The sequence below is a fragment of the Anas platyrhynchos genome, chromosome 5 (assembly GCF_047663525.1).
Source record: "Anas platyrhynchos isolate ZD024472 breed Pekin duck chromosome 5, IASCAAS_PekinDuck_T2T, whole genome shotgun sequence".
NCBI classification, from domain to species: Eukaryota; Metazoa; Chordata; class Aves; order Anseriformes; family Anatidae; genus Anas; species Anas platyrhynchos.
In genome coordinates, this window is record NC_092591.1 from 34,469,940 (window position 1) to 34,497,462 (window position 27,523).

The following is a 27,523-nucleotide window of genomic DNA, read 5'->3' on the forward strand; positions in this document are numbered from 1 at the left end:
AATAAAAAAAGGGTAACATTAAATTGCCGTTTCTCATATTTCAGCTTAAGGAAGTACTGAGGACATAAAGGATATGTCCTTCCAGACATCAAGGAAGTTTAACCACCCAAAGTCACTGTCCAAAATGTATATAAAAAATACAAATCCTTTAAAAAAAAAATTGAGTCATGGTTCCTCAAAGAGAAGCTTTATAATAAAGAGATGACTTTCTACTGCTGCGCAGCCTGAAATGACCTTAATAAGTTACTTTCCCACCTCATCAGTTATAAATGAAGTAATAAGTGAAGCTGTACAATACAGTATTGACATTTTGCTTACCTCTTATTAGAATAAGGACTGTAACAATAATAATGAGTGTTAATAAGAAAAACTGTGAATAACTTTAATAGAATTAGAATTTATTAGAAGAGGAACACATTCCAAAAAAGAAATCAACAACCTTATCTTTGTATAAAACTATACATCATTTCAGAAAATGCTCCACTCTCCAATTTTCAAATACAGAATCAGTACATCTGGTTCATTATAAAAGCCACAAAAGCAAACAATTATTCTTCCTGTTGTTTTTGTGCTAGATATGTTCCAACTGCAAAATTCAGTCCTTTCCTCCAAGCTTTCTGCAAAGTGAGGTAAATTCCAAACCACAGCATAGCAGCATCTGACATTATTTATTAACATTTATAAGGTCTTCCTACCTTGAACATCAATGTTCCTATAACGTGGAAACACACAAATTAATTCCTTGAACAAAGCTCTGTCTGAATTGCAAGCCCAAGGTTAAAAAAAAGAAAAAAGATTTATTTTATATTCCTTCAAGGAGTCTTCTTTCCTCTTACACAGAAAGACAAAGACGAAACTTGTAGCATTTACTGATTTATTTTTAAATTTCATCATCTTGTGATGATCAAACTATAGGAAGAAGCAGCACAATCACATGGTTTGTCTTCAATTCTTAAATTTAAAAAATTTCTTAAATTAAAAAAAAAAAAAAAAACTACCTCAAAAAAAAAATCCTAAAAAAAAAAAATGTTTATCAAAATAATTTACTCTGATTGAACTTTTGGGACACTGAAGGCCATTACTAACTCCTGAGACAGGTAAGAAGGAAATACCAGGTATCTTAAAAACTATGAATAGCAAAAATGGTAGACAGCTAACAACTGTTTGGTCTTGCAAATATACGGGCAATAGCCAGTAGCAAGTTGAAAGCAAAAGAACATTTTCTCTCTCAATGCATGGTTACAATCCATTGAATTATATGCCAGATGAGGTAAATGGTAAAACCTCATGGCGGTTCAAAAAGCAAGAATGTTAAAGATATGGAAGAAATCAATGTTTCCTCATAACTACCCACATCTTTGACAGAGATCCTTTATCCACGAACCAGTGGAGTTTGTGAGATAATCTCCAGATGCTAGCACTCTTTGCACAGATCTCTCTAGTCATCAGCTGCCGTTAGATGAGATACCAGGCTAAATAATTTCCTCCTCTTCCACACTCACACACAACCCTATTTTTTCTGTTTGATATAACAGTATAACACCGATGTAACTCTCTCTTGGGTTTTTCTAAGACCATCTGATACCTTGAATAGACTTTCAATGTCACATGCGTTACTCCCTTCCCAAGAAGACAGTTTCCAGCTAACAGTTTTCAGCTTTCAGGCTTGAACCACATGGCTTTGGTACACTGCAGCCTGCCTTTACCCTCCATTATGGAAGGTACTCATGTATTGGATGTACTGCTGACATTCTTCCGCTTTCTCCTTTGCAGAGCCAAGTTCAGGGTTTTGAAGAGAGTGTCCTTGTTGTTCAGAACATTGTAGCGATTCACTTCCACTAACCTGCGGAAATCATATGGCTCAAGGGTGAAATTCAGTGTACGGTAAGGAGAATCTTTTGTCTCAATGACAAAGTCACCAAAGGATTTCTCATCCTCTGACTCGCGTTCAATGCCTGCAAGAAGAAAAAAATATATATATATTTATATTCTATATATATAAATATTTATTTATTTCTTAAAATGACTCAGCAGTGGCAGACTCATTTTAGTTAGATTCTGCAAGGAGGCTGTATCACAGGTAACTCTGTTGAACCTCAAATCTTTCCTCAGAGCTCTTCCTCAGGCATTTCAGCTCCTTCAGGACACAAAGTGCTTAGAAACTGAAGACAAAGCATTATTACCTCTCCTGCTTCCACTAGACTCCAAAACACAGGATTAAAATGCATTTTCATTATGATAAATTGTTTAGCATGTCCACAATAGCCATGCTTCCAATTGCTCAATTCTTCCTGGAAGTGCTATTAACTAGATAATAAAAGATACCAACACCCTGAGTTGAACTAACCTCAAGAGGCTAGTATAATTTTTTAAAATATGTTTAAAATGGAAACTAGTGGTTTTTAGCACCCTAACATTTAAATCTAAACACTAGTAGTGAAAGCTCAATGTTAAAGTCATTTGCTAAAAACACTTTTGCTTCTTGGTACTACAGAAAGAGCAGTCTTGAACCACAGTCAGGCCCACTAATTTGAATCTCCTCATCTTTGTGCACTGAGAGCCTGGCAATTGTCATTGTATTAATACAGAAAGCATTAACAGGGCAACTTATGTTTCCCTTGTCTGGTCAGTCCTGCATATTCTTCTCTATGTATTCCAAAGTTTTTCTCAGGACGCTGCTCTCTCCCACTAAGGGAAAAATACGGCATGGAATTTTGTCTGTCTCTACCTAAAAGTATAGCTCTACGCTTCATCCCAGCACTCTTGCTTGACAAACAGTGATAGACCTTATGGTCTATATAAATCACATTAACTGAAACAGGGATTGTTTTCCTTAATAACTTGACCTTTACGCTGCAAAGGCACAGAACATTTAGCACTGTTATATGATCTGACATACAGACTGGTCCACAACACTTTGCTGCCTATTGGCTCATTCATATCCAATAAACAAACAAACTTATTATTTAACCTGATTTATTGTGCTTTCCTGTATGTAGGGTAATTAGAAGTAACAGTATCAGACATCAGGACAGACTGATTAAAAATAAGCAAAAACATTACCCATTTTGATTCTTTCTGCCCTTTAGATGGTTTTATTGCTTGCATTTTGTTGCTGTTTTTTTGTTTGTTTGTTTGTTAGCTTTGTTTTTTAATTGCCAGGCTCTTCTCTCACTCTCCCTTCCAAAAAAATTGTGGAAGTTGATCCTACCTTAAATTAATGTAACAGTTTAATAATTTATAGGTAAGTACTAAGGAGAGTGAAAGTAGGAACACTGAACCCTTACCTGGAGCTTTGTATTTCCGGAAGGTGTCATTCACTAATGGGAAATGGAGCACAATGGGAGCCTTTGGATTATTGTTATCCACAAACATGTAGCACTCTTTTGGCTTCTTTTCATCTTCATCACTCAGTTTGATTTTTGGAAAAGGAATCTCCCGCTCCTCACAGTATTTCTGAGCCAACTCTAAAACCTGTTGTCAAAGAACAAAAGTAATTTTGATAGAATACCAGCCATACCTTTAAGATTGCCTAACTACTATCCTCAAAAGAAGAGAGATTCTATCAAAACAAAAAAATCCAAACAAACAAAGAAAAATTCATCTTCCAGTTGGATGAAGCAATTTATCTGGCCAATGATACAGAAAAAAGAATAGTATAACTAAGCACTACTATTAAACATCAACAGTTTTCATCTAAAACCCTTTTTATATATCTATATCTATACCTTGACTTTTCTGCACTTAAAAATAAACACTAGTATACATGTATACAGGACAACTTGCTTGCACGATGAAAGTCACCAATAGCCAATTTTTCATTAGAAGTACAAGCATAGAATTATGTAACAAAGATCTTATGAGCTAAGCAAATATTCTTATTTTAGGTAATATGACATACTTAGGCTTTTGAAACAAATCTTATTAGTTATCACTTCCTATCTCCTCATCTGATCTGCTGCCATTGTAGATATCATTCTGTGCTCATCCTCATGCTATTACATGCTATCCTCATGTAATAAAGTTCAGCTATGTCTCACACCTCAAACGGAGCTTCCCAGGAGAAATTGAACGACAAAATAACATCCACATCTCTCTCTGGCTGAAGTACCAATGGAAAGGGAGAGTTGATAGAAAAGCCACCATCCACTAAATACAAGCTCTCTTCCATGGGGGTCAACTGGTTAGGAAACGCATCCAGATGAGTGCCTGGAAGACATTTCAAGTAACTATAATGCTTCTTTACGCAGCTCTGGATACAAGCAACAAAAAGGTTGTGCTGGGGTTATAAGAGAAAAAGACATTCCAACCCACACATTGAACTGAGAATGGCCTATAACACCCTATAAGGAGCTTGCCTCATATGAGGGAAGACAAATAGTAGATCAACTTTTTGCTATGGCATAAGAAGAGTTAAATTCCCTCACTTCAATGGAATAAAATCAGTCTGGATATAGCACGTTACTGAACATTAACACACTGTCCTATATCCCAGATACATACAGGTTCATTCACCTTTCCGAACCACAAATTTCTTGACATTAACATAATCTTTATGAAGATACAATCCCTGCATGAAGTTGAATGTCTCTCCACACGTGACCCGGGACTTGAAGAAATCCTGGAAAATTTGCAACAAGGGGCCCCCAGGTATAACCAAGCGAGTCTTCAGTCGTGTTGGATCTCGGAAATGAGATCTTCGACAGTCATCTACAGAAACCACAACAGGGTGCAGAATAAATACACAATGCTCATCCAGCTTCATCATTTCAATCAGACTTTTTTCTGCAATGTTTAGTCTGAACACTGATTTTGTCCTCTAATTAAAAAATATTGTAATGAAATTTAAATAAGCTGCCATTTATATGGTTGGATATTTACCTGCCCTATTTAAAAGGGATTATTCGAATCATTGTCCCTTTTCATTTCAAATGCACACAAAGAAACACCTGGTAGCAAGTGACAGCAAGACAACAACAGTATTTATAGTTACAGCAGCACAAGTGTGAAAAATAGATCTGCAGAGAGGAAAAAATCTCTTCTACCTCTATTCCTTATGACGTTATAAACATGCACCTAAGCAACTCTCAGCCTTTAATACACTTCCTTTTCACTACTAGAGAGGCATCATACAAATGAAGAATACTAACATTCAACCAGATTATTCAACATTTAAAAAAAAAAAAATAGGCCAAGAAGGGAACTGAAAACTTATTCTTCACCTCCCGCATAGCTGTTGGCTTTCTGCCCTTCTCTTGTGATAAGGACCCCTGAACTGCAAGAGGTGTTTAAGATAGATCCCAGAACTAGCCAAAATTATAGTCAAGGTCATATTAAAATATATATATATATATATATATATATATATATATATATATATATATTATGTATAATATATATATATATATATATATTATACTCTATTCACTATGTATGCAATAGTGATATGTATGTAATAGAGTAATATACAGCACAAGAGCTATCTGTCCAAACCCATCCCTTATGCTAGCTTTGAAAACTACACACACTACATTCTTTAAATTTTTAAATGTTCTTACCTATAACTTTGATAACATCTTTGAAAGGCTCTAGAAAGCTCAATCCTGTTCCAACTACTTTCAAGCAGATATCATCCAAGCTTGCAGCAAAGGCACTGCCCCACATTCCTGCAAAAGAAGAAAGGAATAATTTAATACTTGAAAGGCTTTTTCTGGTATAACCAATGGCCTATTACTCAGCTGCCATCATGGAGAAGGTTGCCACTCAACCCCTACTATTCTAATATTTGTTGTTTGAGTTTAAACCTTTGAGTGAATCATGACAAATTCGGATGCAATAATCTAATGAAGAAACTTCTATGAGAGGAAAGCTCTTCTATGAGATAAAGAAAGATGGCAAGAGAATGGGAAGACCTAAAGCAGTAGTTTTTGGCAGGTATGATCAAGAGTGGACTGGGTAGAAAGATATAGGTAATTAGAAGAGACTTAGTGCCTAGAGCTTTGCAGACAAACCTACTAAGACAGAAGATTAGCAAGGTATCCAGGGCAGACTCTGAGCAATAGTGATTGGCAAAGAAGTTCAGTATTTCAGGTACATAGAAATGCCTGTATGAAGCAGCAGCTGCGTAGCAAGCACAGTTGCAGAGGGGTTGGAACTAGATGATGCCTTCCAACCCAAGCTGTTCTATGATTCTATTATTCTTTAAGAAAGCTTTAAGAGCTCTTGCAGGGTCTAAAGATCTTCTGACCCAACTGAAGCATTCCAGCTTTAAGTAACTACCATTGTGTTCCAAATCACGGAAAGAAAATACTTCCAGTACATTAGCTGTAGTTCTTTTACTCTGGAAAAAAAATGTTATAAACAATTTATAGTCTTCACATTCCTGACTCTGTTTCTAATAAAACAGCATCTTTGTATGTAGATTGTCACTGCCTGCATACACCTTCAAGGATAATGCTCCAAATAGGATGCAGCTCTTAAGTGTAAAGGCCATTAGGACTCTCTATGATCATGAACAATTAAGATTTAAACATAAGATATAAAATAGACATAAATAACATAAGATATAAGCAGATATAAACAACTAAGGCAAATTGGAGAAACCACCTAAAACTGAGACCTAGAGAACCACACTCACTGACAGCATCATCTCTAGCACCTAACCCAATTTTGCCTCATCTCCTTGATGCACTACACTCATGAGGGGTACATCATGGTTGAATCTGTTACTCAGGCACACCAAAGCACTAGTTTTAGGAAGACAGAGAGACAAATGTCTAATACCACAACCACAGCATTTGCAAGTACCAATAAACAAGGCAGTAAGTACCAATAAACCTTGGAAAAGAACAACACTATCCCAAGCAAAAATATTTTGCAGCGCAGGATACTTCACTCTAAGAAAGCAATAGTCTTCCCTGACCTTCCCTGGATTTTGATCTACAGTAATTGTACAGTAAGTGTGATGTACAGTAATTTATTCCTACAAGGATGTCATTTTAATTGAGGGAAAGGTTCTCTAGTTAAAATGCACGTCCTGTTCAGCAATCTGTCTGATCTCCATTTAACACTGAACATTAAGCTGACACTCGAAATACTTCTTTCTCTGTTCAGGTTCTGAAAAATATATGAGGGATCTTAAGAGACCTTTTAGTGACACAGAAGATAAAGCTGACAGAAGGTAAATGATTTAAAAAAAAACCAAAAACAACAAAAAAAAAACTTCAGCAACAAGGAAGACGATGTAAATGGAATGAAGCAACATGCTGTAACAGACAACATCACCTCCTACACGTACAACCATATCTAAAAGCAATGTGATGCTACACAGCTTGGCTGAACGTTAAATTTTTTGCAAACAGTAATATCAAAAATATATGCCCTCATTTTCTGAATTAATCTAGACACCTTCACTGGGCTTTTGTGACACCACTGGGAGCCAGTCTTCAAAAAGACTCTGCAGACTAAGGAGTATCAGACTATAATACTGTAACAACTGCATCTATACCTTTAGAGAAAGATTTGACATTTTTACCCTTTTTGAACTCTTTAGAAAGGGACAAAAAAGCATAGGTTTCAGTTGATAAGTCCTAAAAGCAATGTGATTTTCTATCTACTCCTTCTATTTACTACTGTAAGCTCATACCTTGTAGAAAACAAATTCTAGGCTCTGGACGTTTCTGGATAAGCCTTCCCATGAAGAACTCGCTGTCGAAGTCCTCTGTTCGGACAAAAGCTCCATATTTGCGAAACCCAACTTCATAGGGAGTAAACTCACACCATTCTAAGAACAAGACATCCGATTAGTGAGGATTTACTCACCTCAAAGTAAGTGTAGGTAAAAAATACTCATTTGATTTCTGTTCACACAAGTGGGGCATAAGGGAGTCTCCCTCCACTTCTTTCACTATTACTGTGGACTTCCTTGCTATTCTTCTCATGGAGCCTCCATCTTACATACACATCATTAATATCAACTGCTGTACAGGTTTCACTACCTCAATCCCATCTCTTTTCTTCCTGGCTTTTTGGAGAAAAATTTTTTTTTTTTGCTCCATTTTGACTGTTACTGCAGAAATATCCTACCCATTTCACCTCTATTTTAAACTTTTTTCATCATGCCAAAGGGAAGCTACTTCAATTTTCCTGTATTTACCTCATCCTGTTTACTATCAGTAAATATTACAATACTGATTTCACATCTCAGTTGACCAACTGTGGTAGAATTCATTGTCTACTTATTGAAATGTCCCTTCATGCTTGAAAGCTCTCCACAAATATTTGCAAATGAAATTCATTGTCCTTCAAGTTCTGCTTTAAAATTCATCTTCCTTACATACACCCACACACACTCTTCCTGAACAAAAGAAGAGCAACAAAAAGGGAAAAAAATAATAGTTGTACAATGATGGACACAACAGTTTGTGTTCCTGTTTGACTCTGTGATTGCTTGTTGCCTTGTATTTAAAATTGCAAGTGACATGCAATAGGACTGGCCTTTTTGTTCTGCAACTGTACAACCAAGAACCCAGGCTGTTAAATACCACTATTTTCATGACACATGCTGCAAGTTTTCCAATCCATCATATTACCTGAATTTTCCATAAATCAGATATGTGAGATTATAAAAGAAAACTCCCATGAAGTAGGTCTCTTGATTACCAAGTACTTCGGTTTTCCAATGCAGACAGACTTAAGTATTACAACAATCTTCCCTCTTAGCTCCTGAATATTTCAGGCATTTTCTTGTAAAACATGCAGAGTAGCCAGCTGAGTTAATACTCTTCCTTCATAGCCACAATGAAAACATTTGTAATTGGGATGACAACACACTGTTATTCATTACCCTATCGCCTTTTAAGCCTTGTTATCTGTTGTCAGCTGTTCATTACCTGAATAGTGAGTTTCAACAAAAGACAACTGGGACTGTGTAGGTGAAAGGAATTTATAGATTTTAGCAAACCAAAAGAAACCTGCCATGTTCATACCTGCAAAGTCACCACTACTAATATTGGGTCTCACATTGACAGCTGCATAGATGGGATAAGGGTTCTGGGCCCATTTCACTGCTTCTTGCTGATCAGACAGCTTTGATGCATCTTCCTGGTTACAAACAAAGAAGGAGAAACATATTAACATAAATTCTGTCCCCATACTTCAGTAATTTGAAGCTGTTTCTTACCATCTGACTAACAATGCTACTAATTCAAAGTCCCTTTCCTCCCTCAGTCCATGCATACAATTAAGTTTTGTCGGGATTTCTGCAGTTGTATAATTAGAATATCAGATGTTATTAACAAGCTACTTACCCCTCTGATTTCAATTAGCATAACAAATACAGAATAGTAATACAGTTTTGCAAAACCAATATCAACATTTTTTCAGGCTTAACCTGCCCAATACAAAAGCTATTAATTTAACAAGTTATTCCAAATAAACGCTCAGTTTTTCTATAGCACTAATACATAAGATTTCAAAATTCTTTAGTAAAGAGGGGTGCTGGGATATCTGAGGCAGAAAGAAATAAAAACCCTCTATGTTTATTCCACAACACTGCCTATTCCCAAACAGCCTATAAAGGCAGAGACTAATTAATTTCTTGACATTCAACATATGGGTGTGCTGAGGTCCCAGCTGGAAGACTAACATGAACTCTTTTACCTTCTGTTGTAGGAAATACTCCACAATAAGACCCCACAAATCTGTGAAGGACACTTTCCGTCCACTACTTTCCATTGAATTCAACTCCTGGAAATAGTATTTCAGTCGTTCTGGGGAAAATGCCCCTCCTTTGCTGCTGGACACAATACCCTGAGCTCTGTTGATTGCATCTTGAAGATCTTTCTGTGACCAGTAAGGGTCTTGATACAATGTTGATAAACACCTGAAAATGATTACATTAACATCATCAGTAAAAGTGGCCTTTATGTTAACAATAAATTATAGCTAAACATTGTTACTCCTGTGAGTAATATTTACTTCATGGCTTGAGAAGTCTAGCTAAAAATAAGACATTGTAAAGAGCCAATAATAATTGATCTCTGTGCTCTAAAACATGCTGAGAACCCTGCATGACAGTTTCTCCCTGATTCCTAATGTATCTTTCACGGACGTTACAAAAATCATGTATTAGCTCATGTGCTAACTTATAAATATGAGTTAACTTCAGGCCATAATGACTCTGAGAGACTAGCAGACAGCAAGGGTTCTATTGCACCGTAATAAAGGCCATAGCCTTCATCAGAACACAGGTCTGGTTAAAATGAGACAGTTTAGATGCTTGGTTAGAGGATGACTAAATTTATTTGAAAGTCTAACTTTGAATCAAAAGGTTAGTTAAAAATGTTTTACAAACAGAAGTTAATGCACAAAGCTATGGAAGGGAAGCTTATATTGTCAAGATTCAAAACTCAGTTAAATCATTTCACGAAAACAATGCGTACTTACAGGAAGGATGGATTTCAACACACACTCCAAAAACTGAGCTACTGAAACATTCTAACCATGTCTGACACTTCAGCACATTGCTCCAGACTACCAAATCCAGTGCTATTCCGCCACTCAGCTGCATATGCCACTGCAGAAGTTAGTGACTTAGTGGTCTGCATAGAGATGTTTCCAGTGTTGCACCACCCTGGTTATCTTCTTGGCAACAGTAAGCACATAGGGCAAGTTTTTGAAGTCAGGGTTCTGAGGGAATCCAGAGCAGCTTTATTCATGTACTAAATTCTGCTACTAGCTGCCATGCTTGCAAAAGCAGCAGATTTATAAATTTAGCCAATAGCTGTATAAGTTACAAGTGATAATGAATCTTTGACTCTTTAGGATTCCCATCAGAACTCTCAGGCAAAATCTGATGAAACATTTAACTTCATTTTCTGTCTGTAAATGGCAAAAATACAGTTCTGGCCTTATTTTTTGCATCGATACTAACATATTCAACTATAAGTTTCTGGAGTCAACACTGCACACAACTTACCAAGTAGAGCCAGAAATCCCACTCAGATATACTGCAGCATCCAGAAGGCCCAGCTGCTGAAGCCCAGCTAGGCTGCCATAGAATGAAGTCAGTGCTCTCATCCCACCTCCAGACCCCAGTACTGCTACAACTGGAACCTGCAGCCAGCAAACTCAGGAGTGACAATCACAGACTTTTAATTGCCAGTAAATCAACAGTTACACAGAAGTAATCCTGTTCAAGTCTCATTCTTACATAGGAAATAATATATCCGTTCCATTTACATTTCAATTAATTTTAGGTTTGATTTCCATCAGCACCCTTTTCCCTGTTCTGTAATTAAAATACATGGCTTACGATAAAGATACCAGTTATCTTCATGACAGTGACTTACTGAAACTGTTATGTATATTAACACACATTTAGTTGCATGCCATACAACATGCACAGTAGAATAGGGGAAAAAAGGAGCGGTGATTCTCCTAACAGCACCTGAAGATCACAGGGGAATATATCAGGATATCTAGAAATAACTGTTTCCAAATCAGCAATTTAGAAGCGGGTTCTCTATGGTGAGCTTCAACTAAACCATTCTAAAATTGTCTCTCCCATCATCACAATTCAGAGCTCAAAGTCCAATATATAGGAAATATATAGCAAATCACACACATCCCTCGGAATTTTAGAAATACAAGATGTGAGATTTCAGTAATGAAACGCTGCAGGGATCTCTCATGGTAAATGTGAACCATATTCTGTTGGTTATAGGCAAAGAATCCTACAATACTTAACTAATTATCAACAAGCACAAAGGATTTATGAATTTCTCTGTGCTCGATACCTCATCTTTCCGAGGGGATTCCTTTAAATTAAGAGTCTTCTTCAGCACCTCAGAAACTAATTTCTTCCTTTTGTCCACAAATTCTCTCTCCTCTTTACAGAGGTCAAAACCCAGACGTATATCTAGATCCCAAGTACTGAAAAAGAAATCAAAGCATACACAAAAAACAGTAAGTTCTGCAGGATTTGGAATTTCCTGGGAAAAGCATTTTTTGTAAACACATTCTAGGTGCTGACATGAATCACTGGATCAAACTGTTAGATGGCTACCACTCAGACTGCTGTCTGAAGTGTATGTCTATTTACTAGCTGTTTTGCAGTAAGAGCATTTGGAATTAAAAATGAAACATCTCCCTGTAGTTTTTCTCTCTATGTCTAAATACAAAATCTGTGTCAGGCAGTCATTCAGGTTAAGCTTCAGGAATTTCACAGACAGGAAGAAAAGATTCTCAGTGGTTGAAAGAAAATTGTACAAGGAGCAATTGAGAACACTACATTGACACGGATGGAAAATGAGGGGAAAGTGATTTTAAAACAGTGTCAGGACGGTACAACAGGAAAACAAACTTGCTATACAAGTTTTTGAAAGGGGAGGAGGATCTTCAGTTAATGACTATATACCTAATTACCCTACCAACTCATAAGACAACTTCTCAATTTTGTGTGTTATTATTTCCTTAGCACTCCTTTCTTGCACCATTCCCCCCATTCAAGCTCTTCACACATCAAGCTGTCCTTCCCTATTTGTCGGTACAGCACCGATATTCTGGGAACTATCTGCATCTATCAAAACTACTTCATATTTACACCATCAGCTTCCCACGCTTTAAGTGTTAGGAAAACAGAAAATGTTGTTCAGATTTCAGCAGGATTAACACCAATCCAAGAGATAGTGTCTTGAAAGAGAATAACCACATATGTGAAAAGAAAAATAATCGAGAAGGTTTTCTCTTTTATCTGTCCCAAGAGTTTGATTGAGACTGCATACTTTCCCAGAGCAGCAGGGATAATCACTCAGCTCCCTATGAGAATTAAGGCCTTTCCTCATTTTAGAGATCTTTGAGGTTCCCACTCACCTCTCTTCAGCTTTCAAACTTATATCCAAACTTTGTCCCTGTGAACACAGAAAAAATCTTGCAATTGATAGCAACTGCATAGGTGGCACTACTAAATACAGGTTATTACATCAATATGGTCACAAGATACTAACTAGAACAGCACTCATTCACAAAACTACCTCTGTGGAACACCTTTCTCTTCAATCTATTTCAAACATTTTTAGTAATCTGAAATAGTTTATTTACAGTGACTAAACAAAATCAGAGAGCAGACAAAACATTTATTTCTTCTGCAAGCTTCTTGCTTCTCTCCTCCTCAGATATTTTTGTTTCTTACCTTTGCCAGCCACAAAAACATTTTTAGAAAAGCTGCACTGAGTAATATTGCTATTTCATTCTAGATCTACAAGAAAACAGCACTCCTAAGAATCACATGCAGTTTGACTTTCCAAATGCCTAAAACCAGTGGGGGGTATTCAAAGCATGTTAAAATAGGTGCAATAGTTGACATTACCTCTCCCAGAGAAACAACTCTATCAACTTTTTGTCCAACAGGAAGGGAATTAACTGGTACAGTCCCCTGTCCCAGAACTGTAGTATGCTTTTCAATATCAGGGTTCATCCCATCCTAATAAAAAATAAAATGTTGTTTGAGTGCTTCAGTAAAAATGTTAATGATATGACTGTCACAAACAAACAAAAATAAAACAAAATAGCAAACAATCCTGGCAATCATTACAACTAACCCTTTTCCAAAGCAGTCTAAGGCTTTCTGAGACCTTGGACTCCTGTCCTGCTCTCTGCTTGACAGATCTTTGCTGGGATTATTTCTGTCACTGAAACAGCTGTTTTTGTGTTTTTTTTTTTTGTTTTTTTGTTTTTTTTTTTTTTTTAAATTATTATATTTTTCTAATATAGCTGTCTGCCACACACAAAAACCTTTATCTCCAAATATAGGATTTTTCCCCTGAATTGTTGTAGTGATACGTGTCAGAAAACCCACAAGGGAACTTGTATAGTCTTCAAAGCAGGATTTGAAATAGAGAAAAATGAATCCATAACAAGTGATAATAAAGATCAACCTAAGCCTGGCCATCGATTCCTAATGCAGAAACAGAAAATACATCAGTTGAAGACAGAATTCTAGCCTAGAAAATTCTGATTTGACCAGGTACAACATTAAAGAATTAACTCTGATTCTTGTATCTGAAAGGTGTATCTGGAAGTGACAACTAACCTTAATAACGAATGACCCTTTCAGCACCACAAGTACCAAGAAGAAACTTGCTTTCAGTGCAAGTTTTTGAGATCCATGCATACCTGAACAATATATCCAAAACTGATATCCCTGGACATCTGAAGACATTGGCTGCCTTCTTATGATCAAACTAAGGCCATTCAGTTTATGTTTAAAGGCTCTTTATAGACCAAAGACACTGTTTTCAGGGTGGATTTATTCAAAAGTGTTTATAACCTTTGTAGCAGCCAGGACAGTTGCTTACCTGTAGGATAGATATTGTTTGCTCCAGCTCCACTTGCAGTTCTGGATGCATTTCTTTGTCCACATGAAAAACAAAGGAGGTTCCATAATCCTTCTCATTATCTGGTCTCCAAGGAATACACAGCTGCTTCTGATACGCCCCTGGAACAGAAAGCTTCACCGCACAGCTACCTGTGTATTAGAATAAGACGTTTAGACTGCAGAATCCATTTGCTGAAAATCAAATACTTTTGTTAAATGTAGCTGAAAATATGAAAACACAAGTAAAGACTCTCAAGTCTCTTTCATGGGGCACCCAATGGAAGTGACCCAATATTATTTTGCCTTTATTTTTAATACTAAATTAACTAACAAAGTCAATTTTGTAGTCAACATATAAGAATACACTTGATAGACAGTGAGGGGTCTCCCCTCTCTCCCACGGAATAAACATGCTGTGAAGTAGATTCTGCAGGCAGACATACCTTGCTGTTTCTCTTTTATTTTTTCTTCTTTGTTGACAGTCCCTTGCAGAGACAAACAAGGATGAACCTATGAAAAGAAGAAACAAGTTCTGGCTATGAAATTTGAGTTCATTTTTTTTGTTGAAGCTTAATCCACCTACTATGGTAGGGACCAGGCTTACAGCTACAATGTTTCAAAAAAAAAAAAAATATTTGAATGATCAATATAATCCATAAAGAGCAAGTTTTGTTTTAGCAAAAAGGGATTATTTGGTCTTGTTTCAGAATGAAAACCACTTCTCCTATTCCAGGTTTTTTTTCAACCTGTACCTCATATTTATAAGTTTACTTTTTTTCCCTTCCTCTTTCTTTCTTCTAATTATGGTTTTGTTTTGTTTTGTTTTGTTTGGTTGTTTTTTTTGTTTTTTTTTTTTAAATGGACATGCGAGTACCTATACAGAATCTGTTCAGGTTCTAGAAAACACTTCATAAATTCTACCATGACTTTTTGTTTTGGATTATCCATGTCCTCATGAAACAGTGTCTCACACCAAACAATCTTCACCTTCCCTTCTAGGACAGGGGATACAAAATTTAATTAACCATAACTGCTCTCAAAGAGAGTAAACATATCTACTGCTTGAACTTAAGACTGATTTGCTGAGGGAAATATAAATACAAGGGGTTCTATACCGTGAAACAGTCTGCAGAAGTAAGCCATTACAAGCCATCAATTTTTTCCTGAAAAATGGAGGGAAGTAGTTCTCTCATTGTTGAAATGCAAAGTTTTAATCTGCATTTCAACAGTGAGATAACTCTTTCCCTCCCTTCTTTCTCCTATTAAAAATTGGCATCTCAGCCCCTTTTCTTTGGAAAAAAAAAAAAAAAAGAAAGATTTTTAATGTATAATGTACTTTTTGGAAAAAAAATCCTGATCACCCCAAGAGAATAGACAAATACCTCCAGAATTATGATCTACTTATTAATGGCAATGAGAAAATCCTAGAAATAATGAATGTTAAGATAAGGAAGAAGACTACATCCAAACAGCATCTAGGATAGAAAACACATGATGGTCCTCAGGACTCACCAGCCTTCTTAAGAGTTTTTTGTTTACATATTTTAAACAGGTATACTGGACAAAAAAATCAGCCTTCCCAGGAGTTGGTATCAAGTTTCAAAAACCTGAGGAATGTTTTTAAACAGCAAATTTTAAAGCAGAGGCAAGTGCTGGCAAGAATATGAGTTATTTGGATCCAGGAGTCGAATCTTAAACAATTCTTGTCCTCTAACTATTAAACACCTATGTTCAGGGGTAAACCCCAATACACATAACTGACTTCAGTGTACTCACCACAAGTACTCCATTGGTCAATACCTCTGTAGGGGTATCTGAGCTGTAAAAGGAAGAGGTTTAATGCAAATGAGTTTTAGTTTTAATTTTTGTATCATTCTACTCACAAACTAGCTCTCTGATAAGAGGCAGGAGAGGAAGGTCCTCATTGCAACGGATTATACTGACTAGACTGACTCTATTTCCCTTGACAGAATAACAGAAAAAAATTACTGAAGAAAAAATTCCTCTACCACTATAAACATGTCGTTATTTTGATAACATAAAGAAAAGCTGAGATTAGATAGACTGTCATACAGATAACCCGTATACTTTGTGTGTGTAAAGCTTTCCACTCTTAACTAATTTAGCTTATGCAAAATATGTTGAAGTAACTTCCTTTGCAGTGTTGCCATTCCCATAAAAATCAAACTTTTATTTCCTCTTCGGTACCCCCAAATTTTGGTGGTTGGCACTTTAAGGACACTTGCAATCAGCCACTGGTGACCAACTTATGCATCATAGAAAAACATAACACATTAGCCTCCTCATGAACAAGACTGTCACTGCTCAGAAAAAAGCAACTAACACAACATCTCCCTATAGCACAAATTCACTTAGCTCCTCAGGTATAACTCACCATTTCTCCAAGCAGAACTCTACATCCAGCTCTTCATTATCCTTTAAAAATAGAAGTTGGTCAGAGGTGACCCTTGAACGTGAGTATGATTATAACAATCTTTTCCATGAGATTAAGTTTTTCTCCTGTTAAAAATGATAACAACTACTTCTGTCACTTTTACAAAAACTCAAGCCAAGCTTCAGAATGCAGCCTTTTTTGTTGCTGCACTTTAAACATTCCTGTTCTCCCAGGCACTTTCTATATGACCAGACACATCTATGTTTGATGAGACAAGTGCCCACAAATGAGACTTGGCTCTCTGATCCATTACCCTGCTTTTGAATAAACACTCTTCCAGCTCAAGCACCGCTGCAGTGCTGCCTCTGAAAACAGCTTCTACAGGAGACTTGGTGTTTCCTCCCATTTATTATTTCAACAGATTACACTCCTAGCTCATTGCTGCCTTTATTTTGTCATGTATAGACTTCGACCCAGCCATCTTTCCCCCTGCCATAGCATACAGTAAATGATTGACCCAGTGCAGCTTCTAAAATAACTAAGTAGAAGCCAACTTGGGCTATTTTCTTTCACTGAAGTTACAGCTTCCAGTTCCATAGTTACTGATCAAGACCACTTTTTAAGCATTCAGCAGACAGGATAACGTAGTGGGAACAAGCAAGTTACTAAGTCTCCTTCTGTGATCACAAATCATTTAGAGGGCATGTGACACTGACGAAAACCTCCCTGCTAACTACATACCAGTTAATCTGCTTCTGACCATACCGTCAGCACTGAAGCCAGATTTCTCAAGAAAACACATCATTAGCTCACCTGTACTCCAGGCCTATTGTAGCAATGTGTTTGAGGCAATTACAAAAGAGATCAGATTGGTGACATAGCTTATTTTACGTAACTAAAGTCATCTTGTTGCAAGGCCATAAATAAGTGCCTAGGGACTGACAGCAGCTCATAGGCACCAATGTCACCCTCACGAAGCAGAAGTTAAATGTAACTGAACATAGCTCAGCAAAAAATAAGCTGTTCTTAAGCTTTTGACTTATTAAATACAGAAGTAACCTTTGCAGCAGTAAATTTCTTCATTGCAAACTGATGATGATCAAATAAATAAGATAGTCTGCAATTCACAAAACAGCTGACAACAAATGCCTTTCATTTTAAGCTCAGTTTACGCCTTTCTTGCCTGTTAAAAACAAAAATCCTCTTCAAAAACGTTTCAACATCTTCTGAAAGACAGAAGTAACCGCAAAGTTTTGTTTAGCTGGACATCCCAAAGACTGTGGAACACAAAAAAAATCACTTGTTATTTTAGAAACATCTCAAATAACAGTAAGTCCCTAAACACCATCTGTTGCTACATTTTCCCCTTGTGGCCTCTACAACACTCAGATGCATGGAACAAGCATGTACTGCTTGATATCTGTAACACGAGCTGCAGCTATTCAGAGCTCCGGGAAAGGAGCTGTGGACTAACCTCGGGGTTCAACTTGAAAGTGCGCAGCAGGGGCTGACCTGGCTTCATGCCTCCTACATCGAAGACGATGGAAGTGAGCTCATCGCTGACTAGGACATCCTTGTCATAGAGTGTCATTTCCAAAATGTTCTAAAACCAAACAAACAGTCTTAGGTGAAGACAGAAGCACTTCCATGAACCTCAGTAGCTGTGAACAGGCATTTTATGCATTAATCAGTACCGCTGCCCTTTCCCATCCCTGAAGGGAATTCACTGCGTTCAGCAGGACTTACGCATAGTTAAGCACAAAGCTTCTATTTGACAGTGTTTAGCTAAAGCTTTTTCTGAGCTTCCCAGCTAGAGAGAGGTCACAGCAGAACGGAGGCGGGGGGGATACTTCTCTCCACCAGGTTGCCACAGATTTGCCTGAAGAATGAACAGCAATATCCACTCTTTCAGCATGACTCAGTCCAGGATATTGCAGGGACCTATCACTTCTTGCTCAGCATTGTCTCAACAGTCCAGTTCAACAGAAATTAACTGAAACAGAAGCAATAAACTACACATGACAACAAAAACTAGCCTCGAAAAAACTAGTTTTCAGCAAAACAAGGCTGAACTTAAACTTGTGCTGGTTTAGCCTCACAGCAGCAACCAGACTGCGGCTTCATAAGCCTGCAGGGGAATAAAAAGCTCACACACTCAAAAGTTTCGTTTGCAATTTTCTTACAATTTCTCTAAGTCAATTAGCATTCCACCTTCATCACCAACCACTACAGAAAGGCACTCCAAGTGAGAGGGATAATTTCTTGTTAATGAACCTTATTCCAAAGCCTAGGATGTTATGCAAAGCAATGGTTCCACGCTAAAAATAATCTTCCAAAAATACTTTTTCCTTCCCTCTACCATTAGATCACTTTGAGAATGAATGCTCATAGTATGATAAAAATTTTTTATCATGTTTCATTAGGTCCTGCTAGGAAGATCTAACATTCTGTTTCTATTAAGAGTTTCAATTTAGCTTTCCTTGTTTTTTGGAACTAATGGCTAGACGTGGCTGAAGGGACAGGTAAGACACCTGGCTAAGCGACAGAGTGATTTGTAGTTTAGTTCCCATTACCTTCCCTTAAATGCTCGGAATCCTAGACAATATGCAGTGTAAGACAAGCAGAGATAGAAGAATGGAACAGCTACAATGTGAAAGTAGAAGCAACCATCAAATACTAACATGCACGATCAAAAATTTCATTTATTTGATAGTGCCTAACTTCCCTTTCTTGAGTTGCATCACAAGGACATTTACAGTAAATTCTAGGTGTAATTTGCAAAAGATGGTGCACCTATAAACAGCTGTGGTTATCACTAGACATGCTACAGCTTCTGGTACCACTGAAGACCACCACCTTACACATGCCACTGCTTTTGAGGATAAAGATCCCTTGGTTTTGAATGAAGTGTCAAAAGCAAGCCAACACACAAATGCAGACAGTCCAACCAGCTCCACAAAGGGCGTTCCTCACCTTGACAGCACTATGGATTCGGTACTGGAAGGTTTCATTCCACTCTGGGTTATCACAATTGTCAACAACCTGAGTCCGGTAGACCATTGGAGATGCAGTGGGCAGTTTCATTTCCACATAGCAGTCTGCTTTTGACACTGGAGCAGAGAGTGCAGAGATATATTACAACTACTTTAATCAAACGCATTCTTCCCCATGAGCTCCTCACTTACTAAATCGCATTGCATCATAAAAAAATGTGCAAAATTAAGAGCAAATTTGTAGAGCAAACAGAAAAACAGCAGTTTTTCTGTTCCCTGGACAATCATTTAGCATTACAGTGGTCTGATGGTGGATATCAAAAACAAGCCTAAGTCAAGCAGACCACCTTACTGTATTAACTCTATTCATGACACTTGATTCCTTCAAAGATCCAAATACCCCAAAACAGCCCTGAAAGCTTCACTCAACACAGATACATAAGAGGAATATATACCATGCTATCAAAACCAGAAATAGGTTAAAAAACAAAAAAAAAGATTGTCTTGGAATCAGTCAGTCACCTACCCCTTAAAAAATTTCAACCATGTAAACAAAACAAGCAGAAACATGAAAGAAAATGATACTGTAACTAATCAAGAAAAACATCTGGAAGCTAGAATTTAACTGAAAATTGGCACTTGCAGTTACTGAAGTCCTGCACCTGGAAGGGTGAACTTTCCCATAACCTGAGTGCTGAATTCAGACAGAGGTCTATCAAACAGGCCACAATGGATCATCATGAAAAGGAGCAAGGAAATTAAATTAATGAAATGGTACTAGGACTCACCTTATTTTGTTCTGCGAAGTTAACCTGTAGCTTGGCCACACATTACACCTTTAAAATGTACATATACATACATACATACATATGTGTGTGTGTATGTATATATAATGCCTTACAAGAAAAACCATTGTGCAGATATAAAAGCAATACATTACATGTAAGAAGTTCACATCACAATACAACCTGTGTTACAGATGACCTCTGAATAAATTATCTGTTTTCTTAATACCTTTACTAAATACTTACGCAGATCTGTACCCTTGATGTTTCTGGCTCGGAGGACTTTTACAGTTAGGTTGTAGTAAGGGTGCTTCTCCCACTGAAAAGGCAGGAACAAGGCTCAGCATGCAACTCAACTGCAATACCTGTTCTGTAACCACACTAATATCAATCCAGAGAGAAGGACCAGACCAGCCAGAACAAAATAAACTATTTATGATTCCATTTGGGAATATACACAGTATTTTTAGTTTCCTGGAGGAAGTCTAAAGGAGGCTAGAAGTGAACTCAATTCCCTTTCAGCAAGGCAATAAATGATTCTTAGGATAACTCCTCACAGCCTTCAGAAAGTAAGCCCCTGATTTAGGGTTTCCTGTAATTATAGATAATTTTAATTGCTTCATTAGCTCATTCCTGATGAAGGATAAAAAGAAACTGAAGCTCCTCAAATAATTTGAATTATGACTTGCCTGGTTTCTTCAGAGCACTTGCTAAGGGCATATGCATACTTGAGCAATAGCAGATGTGGGAAGAACCTTAAGAACTGAATTAATTAGCTTATTGTCTGAAGATGTAGAAAGCACATGCTGTTTACAATGAGGGGAAAAAATTACACTTTCTTATGGAAAAATACTTCATGGCACTATAAGCAACAAAAAGGAAAACCTGAAATTCCTATTCATTCTGAACTGTTATTCATATCAGTACTCTAAATAGTGCATGCTACCAGTATAGATTAAAACGCAATTCTTGTTCTTGAAAACTTCTGCAAGGCTATTTTTGGAAGGTAGTGTCTAACTGCCCAGATATGAGGGGAATATAAACCTGACTAAATTCTAGACAATCATAAAGAAGACAAGCCTGAGTGGCAGGGGACAACATGAGGATATCATTTGAAGGGATTTGGTGCAAACTGGAGAAAAGCAATCATGTAAATCTTGTGAACAGAATGGGATTCTGCCTCCTATTCCTAAATTAAGTGACAAACCAGGACAAAATAATGACCAACTACAAACCCTTCTATTAAATCCCATCCCAAAGTACTTTCCAGAAGTGGTCATTAGTTCTATATTCATCATTTTCTACCCTGTGGACTTGAGACCACAGTTTAATTTCAGGTACGCTAAGCATTCATTGACAACTGAATTCAATAGGATCTTTGCTTACAACAAAATGCTGCAGAGTGCTACATGTTATATCAAAAGGTTGTCCATTCATATCTCTAATTAGGGTCTCAAAAAAGAGAATAAACAATGAACCGTTAACTGTCAAAATGTTCTCGAATATTCCCTATCTAATAAATAGAATTCTACTGTGCAGTCACATACTTGTGGAGTTTTCCTAATTTCTTATCACCCTAAGACATTTGGTAGCTTTTGAAAAACAGGGTTTGAACAGCAGACTAAAAACCAGGACTAGTACACTGAACATCTTTGTATGGAGTGCCATCTACTGTGAGCACCAAGGGTAAAATTTACATGCATAGCCTAAGATACTTCATACTGAACTGCCAATTAAAATTTGAGCAAATAAACTCCAATTATACTATTACTAAAGAGTTTTTATTTGCAACATCAACGCAGCATTCTAGATACTCCTTCCCCCATTTGTTTCTGGCAGCAAGACGTGCCTTCACTTCTAATTTCATCCTGAGCTCTGCTCTTCAGATGCTTTTTCCTTGTTTTTAAACATTTCCTGATCACTTGTATTTCTTTTCAATCACAGAGTAGTTTCTCATGCAAAGTCTGCCCTTCTTTCTACCTCCTCAAACTGAGGAAGGGACTACAGAAAGAAATTAAGGATTGCATAGTTTATTCTCACCAACCTCCTGAAGGTGATACAATTCTTCAGGTTGTTGAGAAGTGAAGCTACATGACCATACTGTCACTGCTGCCAAAGCAATCTTCACTAATGTAGCTATCACCTTGAATTCAGTCACTAACAGCAGAGGAAGCACAGAATACCATAAAGATAAGCACATTGCTCTTTTACTGCACACCATCTGTCAACACAGTCACATGTTCAAAAGTTCCTTCCAAAGGTCTCCAGCACCTGTTGATTTTAAGCCAGTCATTACATAGCAGAGGATACATTTCCCACTCCTAGATCATAATTTAAGGGCATATAGTGCAAGAGAGATCTTCCTGTGCTCCCAAGGCTGCATTATCAATATGCCAGAACCTCACCTTCTGCCTCTTGTAATTATATTTTAGCCAGGGTTGTAACATACTACAAGATGAGCTTACAGAGTAACGAAGCCTGAGCATTAGATGTGCTCTATCTGAACACATCTGGGAAGAGGCAGGCAAGAAATGTGTATGGGAAATTTATGACAAATAACTACAGTTCTGTCTACACCAGTGTACATGATGATAGATGCAAGCAACAAATTTCTAATTTGCAGTTTAATGATTCTTTAGAACCACCCCTTTTTCAGAGCTCAGGAGAAACATTGTCTGAAAAAAAAACATGAAACCCTTACGTGAGGGTGCAAGACTTAATTCTCACACCCTCAGCCCTGCTAACAACTGTCTGTACCTTTAATCTAAACTGAAGGTGCTGATGTAGCAGCAAGGGACTGTAAAACAGGTTATCCCAGGTACAGGATCCAGTAGTCTTCACTCATACATCCCAGAATACCTGCCTTTATACAGTGGAATTTAAGTCCTGGAATCCTCTCCACATCTCGCAGTGGACACAGATGACACATCATAGGCATGCCAGTTTCATTAGAGAAATGTTTACAATAGTAAATAAAAATGCAGCTGCTAAACCATAGGTTTACTGCTAGCAGGCAAAGGGGCAGCTCAGTAAGAAGAATCAACTTTATCAAGGGAGAATGCCCCCTCGCCTTGTTCTTGCTTCCAAGTGAAAACGCTGCCTACAAATCCCCTCCTCCTAATTTCAGCCACAGCATCTTGCCAAGTTTGCTATTAAACCCAAAAGTGAATTCCTATCTTTCTCAGGTACTCTTTGCATTTTCCTTCTTTGCCCAGAAGTGCTCACCCACTGTTGGGAAAAAAGACTTAGACCCTGAACTACAGTCTACTGGAAGAAAAGTTTTATAACCAGTCAGGTGATAACGAGTAGTGCAAACAGCTCAGTATCACAATAGTAGTGGCAAACACTGGGCTCACTCTAAGCTTACATTGCTTTCAGAATTGTGAAACAGGCTAAACTTTGGAAAATTTATTAAAATAGATTAGGTCATACTTAATTCGCCACCAAAGCCGAAGACTGATATGCTTCCCTTCCCTTGATCACTTGCTATTAAAAAGTCAATACAAAATTTCTCCCTACCAGGCAACACAACCTTGCTTTTTAAGTAGTGCCTATTTTTTTAATGTATTGATTTACATAAGGAGTACTTGAGTGAAAGCATCACATCCTTTGATTTACTGGTTAATGAAAATCACAGCAGGCTAATATTAGCCTCTCCTACCCTGACTTGCTAAGTAGCGAACAACATTAAAAAAAAAAAAAAAAAACAACACTCAAGCCAGTAACAATCATTTGTATCACAAAGCAAACAGTAGACCAAAGTGGCAGTAAGCCATCCTCAGATATTTAATGGTCACCTCAATTTTAACTTCCAGATTTATGGTAATGGAAGCAGGTAATCAGATGACAGATCAGATCTTCCAGACAAAGGCTCCTTCTCAAACAGCTAAGTACAATTCAAAATTGAGGTTATTGGGCATACCACCTTGTACAATGGACTGATTATAAAGCACCTGAAGGCCAAACACATTGGAAGCGCTTATCAAATGTGGCTGTACTGCATTATGAATGGGTGTTTAAAGTAATAATCTAAAGCAGACTAAGTAACCATAAAGCCCAATGGGATAAGGTGGACAGGAAAAAGAAAGAGAATGCCAATCAAGGATATTTTACAAGAAAATTTTACAAGAAAACATGTAAGCACCATTCTGTCTCTACTACTGAGAAGCCTGATATGCTAGAGTTTCCTCCAAAAAAGTATCAGCTTAATTGTGTTTCCCAGAACCCAAGGAAACAGAGACCTGCTCTGCATTGTTTCACACAGAACCCAACTTTAGTAAAAAAAAAAAAAAAAAAAAAATCAAATCTACATTAGCATTGTCATTATCCAAAATTTTCATCCAACGGTAAATTTTTTGATTAATCACTGAAGAAGCACAGGACTGTTTTTTACATATGTGCACTAACAGGAAGTCATTGCCAAACAGATCAGCTAAGGAATGCTGTCTCAAAGACAACACAATTGGTCTTACCCGCCAGTGATAAAATCCAGTCTCTCTTCTCTCCTTTCTTTGGAAAAGCACAGCTGCCAGAAAAGGCAGCACTCTGTGTGGAACCAGACCCCGCAGCACCTCACAGAACATGGAAAAAAAAAATAGCCTTTTGTCTCAGTAGAAAACCTGACAAAAAACGCAAAAGAGTCCCTAGATATCTGGCTGTGAAGAGCTGCTTACTACAGGCTTGGTCTGAAGTTTTGCACATGAGCAGGCTTCGTTCCAACTGTGAGAAGCAGAGGTGTGGCCTGCACTTGCCAAACAACCCAGTTCAAAGCCTCACTGGCAGGTTTTTCAAATGCTGGTGCAAGATAGCAGCAAAGCAGCACTGGACAGGGAAGCTCTGAGTAGGAGGAAGTACTGCTGTGATTAAGCCACAACCTCACAACTACGAGTCCAGATTTTCTTTGACCTGATTTAGGACTTTGACTGTTTCAAAACTTTTTCAGATTTCAGCACACCATAAAAGAATATTTTTAAATAGATACAAATTCCCATCTTGCAAGCCTGACGAAAAGCTGTATTTCTCATTGACTACAGACGTTCAGAGAAGTTTCAGGGAGGCCTGAACTGAGACACTATCATTTGTCCTGTTAGGACTCAGAACGAAAAAAAATCCAGCACCACATCTAGCCTTGCACTATGTGAGCTGTCTGCATAAATCCATCCTTTATTCTTCCCCTTTCCATGTAGTATTGTCTTGATTCTTCCGCCAAATGTTCTTGAAAACTTGTACAACCGATAAGGCCATGGTTCTATGTACTTTAAGAAATATCTCAGTAGCAAAAGAAATTGTTTGCTTTAAGTGATGCTTGTTAACAGCTGCTGACAGCTCTCTCATCTGCAGGTTTTTACTGAAGAGTATGAACTGAAGCATCAAACAACTGTTTCAACAGTTAGAAAGTGGTAGCAAACATATGAAAGCCAGTAATGTGGCATGACACCAGCACAGACAAATGTGATAACGTGCCACATTCTCAGTAAGGTCTCATTAATTAATCATTTCCTGTCATTACTGTCATTCACTAGCTTAGAATTTAAGAAAATTAATAAAGCATCAGTGCTGGTATTCGTAGCACAAACAAGTCAGTACTAGTCAGTGAATTCACAGACTTACAGTCAACGCACAGGCAGAAAGTGAGTACAGTACCATTGCAAAACAGCCAGTAGTTGCATTAAATGGTATGGTAAACACAGCTGAAAAAGCAATTTCTTTGCATTTCTCCATATCATTGCACTTAAAGTGAAAGAGAACCCTATTCAGTTATAATAGAAAAATTACAGAACCATAAGCATGATTTAACTAGTATAGCTCATGAATGCAAATTACAGGAAAACTGAGGCTGCCTCACATAGTAAGCTAACATGGAGAAATCACACATTCTAAACAGAATATTACAAGCAGTACTCAGAACCTCTGTTTTATCTGGTGACTGCCTGATGCATTTAAACCAGTCTTACCTGCCTTTTCCTGAAGTTCTCTGCCCTCTTCCAATGAAATCTCAGTACAGGGACTGTATGTTTATAGAATTTCTCTCTCAAGAACTGAAAGCTCTTTAAAACATATACATAAGAACAGTTTCAGAGTCACATATCATGCACAAACAATGTTTGTGTACAGTTTTATATATCTAGATATACTGTTGACAGCCAACTTAATATCAGAAGAGTTGCTTGCTTCTGTCATTTCCTATCCAAATAAGAAAACAAGCAAAGAAAATGGCATCAAAACATGACACGAGAAAGACGGCCTCACACCTGCTAACTTTATTCCTGCTAGGACTAGTATCCCCACAGTGGTAAAGTAGATGTCTGTCTACATTTCATTCAGTTATTTTTCTGTCAGCAATTATGAACGATTCAAACCATTGCTAACCATACTATATAGTACTTAAAATGTGCATGAATAATGCAAGCAACCCCTTTTGCTTCCATTAACAGCACTGAAAGGAGAGCTGAAAAGTCAGAAGAGATGAAGATTCCAAAGGACAGTATCAATTTTTATTTATTTTTTGTTCCCCACAGGTTGGTTTCTACAGAAGTAACAGCATACCCATATGTTCAATTGTCTGTCACAAAGACTCTTCCTCAGAGCCTGTATATCTCCTTCCTATAGGATGGGAAAAATGAAGATCTATATTCTAACACTAGGCTAGTCTTTGACCTACACTTCAAGCAACTGCAAATCTGAGAACCTAAACGTTTCCTGATTTAGTCACACAGAGATCAATCACCTTCACCCTCAAACAGCATAACACCGCTCAAAAAACATGTCAATGATTTTAGTATTCTCTAATAAGTATGTATTTAATAGTATAAGACTTTCAAAAACATTATTCAAAGAATACAGAAGTGTTTTAGTAGGATTTTGAGAACATTCACAAGCATATTATAAACTTGTAGATCTAAAAACCAAAGTTGAGAAGTGGTAACAGCTGTCATATGACATGGTCTCATTTGGATTACATGTTATTAAAGCA

The 27,523-nt window shown here is 37.3% G+C and overlaps 1 protein-coding gene across 4 annotated transcripts; it reads right to left on the reverse strand.

Moving 5' to 3' along the window:
* Window positions 1-377: 377 nt before the first annotated feature.
* Window positions 378-27,479, reverse strand: PLA2G4F (phospholipase A2 group IVF). Of its 4 annotated transcripts, none has more exons than XM_013101554.5 (20): window positions 25,023-27,479; window positions 20,797-20,869; window positions 19,746-19,882; window positions 18,247-18,375; window positions 16,773-16,813; window positions 16,154-16,196; window positions 14,821-14,887; window positions 14,358-14,527; window positions 13,370-13,483; window positions 12,874-12,911; window positions 11,799-11,934; window positions 10,979-11,115; window positions 9,661-9,883; window positions 8,988-9,102; window positions 7,646-7,783; window positions 5,559-5,666; window positions 4,516-4,710; window positions 4,043-4,209; window positions 3,288-3,474; window positions 378-1,955 (listed from the first exon to the last, which is right to left on the reverse strand). In XM_013101554.5, the coding sequence occupies exons 1-20, from the start codon at window positions 25,131-25,133 to the stop codon at window positions 1,726-1,728; spliced, it is 2,559 nt and encodes an 852-aa protein (XP_012957008.2). In that variant the 5' UTR covers window positions 25,134-27,479; the 3' UTR covers window positions 378-1,725. The 4 variants fall into 4 exon arrangements, with proteins under 4 accessions (XP_012957008.2, XP_012957009.1, XP_071894888.1 ...); XM_013101555.5 differs by lacking the exon at window positions 25,023-27,479 and adding an exon at window positions 22,595-24,975; XM_072038787.1 differs by lacking the exon at window positions 20,797-20,869 and having other exon boundaries at window positions 25,023-25,139.
* Window positions 27,480-27,523: the final 44 nt, after the last annotated feature.

What these genes read in the sequence shown, in the direction of transcription:
- PLA2G4F (XM_013101555.5), bottom strand. Translation starts at nt 22,771, where the DNA reads ATGGTGTGCAGTAAAAGAGCAATGTGCTTATCTTTATGGTATTCTGTG. An exon ending in CCTGGGAAGCTCCGTTTGAG is followed by an intron (nt 3,475 to 4,042) that starts GTGTGAGACATA and finishes CTTTGACAACAG; the next exon opens with GTTTTAGAGTTGGCTCAGAA. An exon ending in CCGGAAATACAAAGCTCCAG is followed by an intron (nt 1,956 to 3,287) that starts GTAAGGGTTCAG and finishes TTCTTCTTGCAG; the next exon opens with GCATTGAACGCGAGTCAGAG.